The following is a 6,004-nucleotide window of genomic DNA, read 5'->3' on the forward strand; positions in this document are numbered from 1 at the left end:
AATGTGCCTTGTATATTTTCCTTATTCAATAAAAATTTGCTTTGGCAAAAAAAAAAGTGCCTTGTAAATTAAGTATTACTACCTCTGGCCCTTAATACAAGAGCTAGTTGAGTAATTTGAGTAGATTATAAAAACTAGTTAAGTTAGTTATTTGTAATAAATAAGTATTATCTTTTTTAAAATATCTTTGCTAATCAAGTGTATTGGCCTAGAACTACTATTATTATAAGGACTACCTTGAAAAAAAAAGATAAATATGATAGACAAAATGGATTGGGGTCTTGTATTTAGTATCAAAATAAAAGTCAAATGAGCTCTTATATGGATGTAGTATAATGTTTTTTCGCCTCTGTTCAATTTATATTACCTTTTATTTTAGTTGAATTATTGGCATAACATTGAATGGGTGACGACATATTTTTTTTGGGAAAATGACTGTTCAAATTTAAAATGACAAAAAGAGTATGCAAATAACTGAAATCACTAAATGGGCCTGAGATATGAATATGGAATTATTACAATTTGGTATAAAGACTAAAACACCCCTGAACACTTCTAAACACATGAGCTCAAGACAAGACACGTAAAAGCTCTAGAAGAGAGAGAGAGAGAGAGAGAGTTGAGAAGAGGAGGCTTGGAGCAAGAGTGGAAATCTGGAAAGAGGAAAAAGGTAAGTAATTTTTCTATTAAAATGCTAGTATCGTATTCCTCCAACTATCACCATTCTGCAAACCTGATTTATTACGGTGGATTTTGCTTGTGGACAAGCTGGTTTGTAGTAAAAGAGGGGTTGAACGTGGGTATTACATAAGAGAGTTGAGGTTAATGATGGGTTTGGATTCTTAACTCGCTTTGCTGCTGCATGCTCGAATGGGGATGGGCTTGTGAGTGTAGAGGGTTTTGATGAAGACTTTGACCGGGATGAGAGAGTGACACATCAGAAATAGAAAATGGTAGCAACTGATAACATGGGCATGAAGTTTGAGGACAAACAGTAAGCATGAGTTGGTCAGTGTTGTTAAATTCATTAGTAGAATTGTGAAATCCTATATTTAAGTTGTCAATGGAGGAAGTGGGTGTGTGCATTTTTTGGGTGTTTCGGAAGATAGATGAAATTGATCATTGGGGAACTAAAATATTGATTTATGCTTCTTTGCTACAGGTTAGTAAGCTTTGATCACATCTAACATTGGGTCAACATCTTTAAAGTGTCTTGCTTGTTATTTTCATGTGGGTGGGAACTTTGTAGAAAATGGTGAAGGTGAAGTTAAGTACAATCGTGAAACAGTTAGGGTAAGAGTGATAAATGAGCGTATAAGGCTTGAAGATTTGAGGGTTATGATAGGAGAATGGTTTGGTGTAGATAGTAATAGTTGTGACATTAAATACACATTGGGTTGTACATCAAAACATTCCAACAATGTAAATGAATAAAAAAAAAACACATTTGGCTACATTGACATGTTATAATATCAACAACATAAACCACTCACAGATTGTTTTGTTACGGAGCAGGAGCCCAAATGATATCACTCATTTTCTTCTTCCCAGTAGCATTAGGCTTAACTATGTCAATAATGTCATAAAATTGATTCCTCTGTACAATATAGAGTTGCATTTGTAAATACAAGGTAAATGAAATGACAATAATACAAGATGAGTTACATTGTCCTTACACATCCAGTGATCACGGTCATCATGTCATCATCAATTACACCCTTCTTCTTACTCTTCTTCTTACCCTCTAAATTTGGCTTCATTAAGTCCAGCACATAGAAATTCCTTGTGCTAGGCTCAAGCACAACACAGAACTAGTGAACGCCAACAAGTATGGGTCCAAAGATCAAATCACATTCTCCTATGTTGTAACTTAATTTTCAGGTAAAAATTGATTCTTTTTTTTTCTCGCATCCCAGCTATTGGGGTTAGTAGCCATTATTGCCTACAACATAAACATGTTAGTATTTATCAACATCAATCCACAAAAAACTGTTATATCAGGAAGCTTACCATAAAGTCAGCATTAAAAATATGCCGCTTCACTTGTCCTTCCTTGTTCATATCAGCTATTAATGTCTTGCACACAATTGACATCAGTTGTATGCAAAGAAATGATAGTTTTGATGAACCTAAAACACATCATCAATTAAATAATTAAATCACCTGATCATAAATATTATACATACCTGGTTACCTATTTTCTCAATTCTACTAAGGGGGTGTTTGGCAAATTTTTTGCCAAACCATGGTTTGGCAAAAAAGCCAAACACCCCCCCTTTTTTTTTAAAACCAAGGTTTCTGGCAAAACCTTGGTTTGGGACAAGCACGCGGGGGTAGCTTTTGAGGAGTAACAAATAGTCGTTGGAGTAATTATTACTCCTATCAGTAGCTCCCACTCAATGAAGACCTCTTCTCTCATTTCTCTTCTCCCATTCTGTCGCCCCTTCTGAAGATTTCTCTTGTCCTGTGCCGTCGCCTCTTCTCCCATTCGTGCTGTGCCGTCGGTGAGTTGCCAGAATCATCCAACGACTCAATCCTCCCATAGGGTGCTTTGAAGACAGGGCTGGAGAGAATCGGCACTCGGCACGACTTAGCGGAACGTACCATGGCAGCCTAATCGGACGGCGTCGTATTAGAGTGGATAAAAGCGCTACCACCAAGGGCAGCCATGGCGACGACCATGTGAGCTTCGGAGACGGTGTCCATTGGAGAAGCGACACGGGGGATATTTAGAGGCACATTATGACTGACTCTAGTAGCAAGCTGAACGGCATCAGTAGGGAAGTCAATGTAGTGAGGGAGGAAAATGACGTCGTTATAAGTGTAGGAGTAACCTTGGCAGAATAGCTTCTCGGTAGTGAAGCCGTCGTCAAACGGAGGCGGTGTGTAGTCCATTATCGTTGCCAGCAGTATGCTGTGAGGGTTCAACGAAGGAGACAGAGTGACTTTGTTTTTTGTTGTTTATCAAATAGAGCGACTTCACTGCAAGAAATCAGAAGAAACAGACAAGCACAAAGTACGACAAAGCTGTAAAGATAGGAAAGATGAATAGAAGGGGGATAAGGAAGGAAGTAGGGAAAGCTCGAAGCTTGGGAGTACTTTAATAAATAATAATATTTTTATTGGCAAAATAATATTCATGTTTAAACTCTTTAATAAATAATAATATTTTTTATTAGCAAAATAAATCATTTTCCTAAAAATATTGTAATTATTTTATAAATATATATACACATTAATTATTTATTATTCATATTATTTATGTCTTATTTATTATGTTACCAAAATATATATTATTAAAAAAATTATTACTTCAAATAAACATATATTATGAAATATATTTTATATGTAATTATCATTTAAATTTATGTCCTTTTTAGTAATTTTTACATATAAAAAAGCACTTCTAACAACAACTATCCAAACACTCTTACTTTATCAGAATCACTTTTTCAGAAAATCTATTCTTTCAAAATCTATTCTTCCCATAATCTATTCTCCAGAAGCTATTCTCCAAACCATGGTTTGGGCTTATCCAAACACCCCCTAAGTGTCCTTAGCTGATCCCGAGTAATATTTTCATCAGAGATTTTAACCAAAGGCCTAAAAATATGTTGTTAATATCATTATGCATGTAGTCAATTAGTACAAAACTGTAATGAATATCATTATGTGGGTAGTGAATATGTACTTACTTGTTACCCTCCTTACTTGAACACATACGGGAAATTATGTCAAAAAACCGGTCCTTGTCATCCACGGTCCTCTTTCTCCTCTTAATTGGCTTTGTCAAAAGCCATAGAGAATTTATAGCCGATTTCATCTTTCTTCGTGATCTCCTGAGTTGAAATCCCCTGTCCATAGGGGAAAGGGGCAGGGGAGAATCCATATTTCCTTTTTCTACTCCTTCTACTTCAACACCTATCTCTTTACCCTTATCTGAGTCATCTCCATCATCATCTCCCTTATCATCACCCTCATTTGAGTCATGTCTATCATCATCTTCCTGATCTGACCCATCTCCATCATCATCTTGCTGATCAGACTCATGTCCATCATGATCATTAGGGTCCTTATCACCAAATGCATCATCTCGGTCTTTAATAGGCTAATCATCTCTGATAAAATTATTTTTCTCTATCTTTATCTGCACCTTAGGTAGCTCATCTTTTATTGCACTGATAAGCCTTTTGTTTGCTTAATTCGATCAAAGCCATCAGTCGTCCATGCAAGTTCTGCAACTCCTGCATGAAATTATTCAAAATGAGTAGACACTTTTTTCATGACATTATTTGCTAATGTGAATGAAAATTACTAAAGAAACACAAACTAGCTATAAATGAGCCACACTTTTATGTTTTCTTTCATCCTTCTCATTTCTATTCGTAGTTCCCTTCCCCTTGTGTAATAAACCCCTGATGCTTTCCCTCTCTTTCTTTTTTAGCTTCCTTATCCTCTGATCAGTCCATAATTGAATAGCATTTATGGACCATCATTTAACAGATTTCATCAGTGGGAAATGCTCAGCAAAATATAACTGCAACAGTAAATAATTAACTTCCTAATTCCTCAAATAAAGAAAACAATAAATAAAAAGCATAGGTAACAAATGCATACCAACAAGAGGTAGATGCATCCGCCCACATTGCAACTTCCCTCATCTTCATCTTCATCTTCATCTTCCTTTGCTTTTGCATATATTTTCACATAATCTCCCATCTCTTTCCACAAGTGGTTGACAATATACGTGGCCCAATCAAATTGGTGAAATCCCTTCATGGTACAACACATGACTCTTATTAGCTTGTCACTCACAGTTATTTGCGAAGTAGGAGTTAAAAAACTCCTATGTATGTACAACATAAACAAGAACTCAAAGTCATCTTTCTTCTACTCAATGTCATTGAGTATCTTGGTATAAGAGACTTTACCAAATTCCTTCTTCAACCTCTGGTAAGTTTCATCATCATTACATATGTCTATTTTTACCTTCTCTCCTGTGTGGGGTACACCCAGCAAGTTTGTAACATCTTTTGCTTCTATTTCCTTTATTTTCCCTCTTATTATAAATTGATGGGTAGGCAGTTCATATGATCAAAGCATACATATTATGAGATCACGAGGGAGTCTCTCACATCCAATGTGAAGCAAATTGGAGAATCCTAAATTTTTACCTTGACTTTCAAACTTTCATCATTATTTATAAAGTCCACTAATGACTGAAATTGTCGAACTGAGCAACAGTGCTAAAAGCAACTTTTTTCTTCCTCTTCTTCTTCATCCCTTCCTTTCTTGATTGCTTAACCTTATCATTATATTTCTTCTGCTCCTTTAGTGTCAGCTGCTTCCATGCCTTTGATGCCTTTGTCACTTGTTTGAACATATTCTTAAACTTCCTCCTCACCTTAAGAAATTATTTTTTAAACATGTACCCATTCTTTACTTCTTCACTTGGCTCTTCTTCTACAACAAGCATATGGTTACAACAAATATATAGGATGCTTGCTAATGAAAACAAGATGCAAAATGTTCAGTTTAACAATTATGGTACACAATGAATAACTAAATCTGGTTAGTTTAAGATTTCAACTTTTTTTGCCTTTCAAAAAAGTTGTCATTATCAATGCAAATATAGTCATTCATATCCTAACTATTGTTATTTAACCACAAAACTAACCCCGACTATTTACTACTTAGATAACCAAATTTACTGATCACATAATGAAAGTTATTATTTCTTTCTGAATTATCAAAATAGAGCAAAAAATAGAGACTAACAATATAATACACTTTAAGAACTAACTACAAACAATCTAATATATTATCCTTGGATGTAATCTAATATTTGCTCTTGCATAATTGCTATAGTACAATTTAAAGAATCAAAATCCAAAGTTAAATTGTTACAATAATATTGCGAAGGTTTTGATTTTGCTATGAATGGCACTTTAAATTGATCAAAATCCATCCCAAATGAATACTAATATTAGCAAGCTATCAAAAC

General features: G+C 34.9%; 1 protein-coding gene across 1 annotated transcript; it reads right to left on the bottom strand.

The window, feature by feature from the left end:
• Positions 1–3,691: 3,691 nt before the first annotated feature.
• On the bottom strand, positions 3,692–5,383 carry LOC114741637 (late secretory pathway protein AVL9-like). Its single transcript, XM_028929896.1, has 3 exons — positions 5,221–5,383; positions 4,180–4,244; positions 3,692–4,072 (listed from the first exon to the last, which is right to left on the bottom strand). Exons 1-3 carry the CDS (start codon positions 5,381–5,383, stop codon positions 3,692–3,694), a joined length of 609 nt encoding a protein of 202 aa, XP_028785729.1.
• Positions 5,384–6,004: the final 621 nt, after the last annotated feature.

This window comes from Neltuma alba, unplaced genomic scaffold (genome assembly GCF_004799145.2).
Source record: "Neltuma alba isolate B1F8T4 unplaced genomic scaffold, ASM479914v2 tig00003454_pilon, whole genome shotgun sequence".
NCBI classification, from domain to species: domain Eukaryota; kingdom Viridiplantae; phylum Streptophyta; class Magnoliopsida; order Fabales; family Fabaceae; genus Neltuma; species Neltuma alba.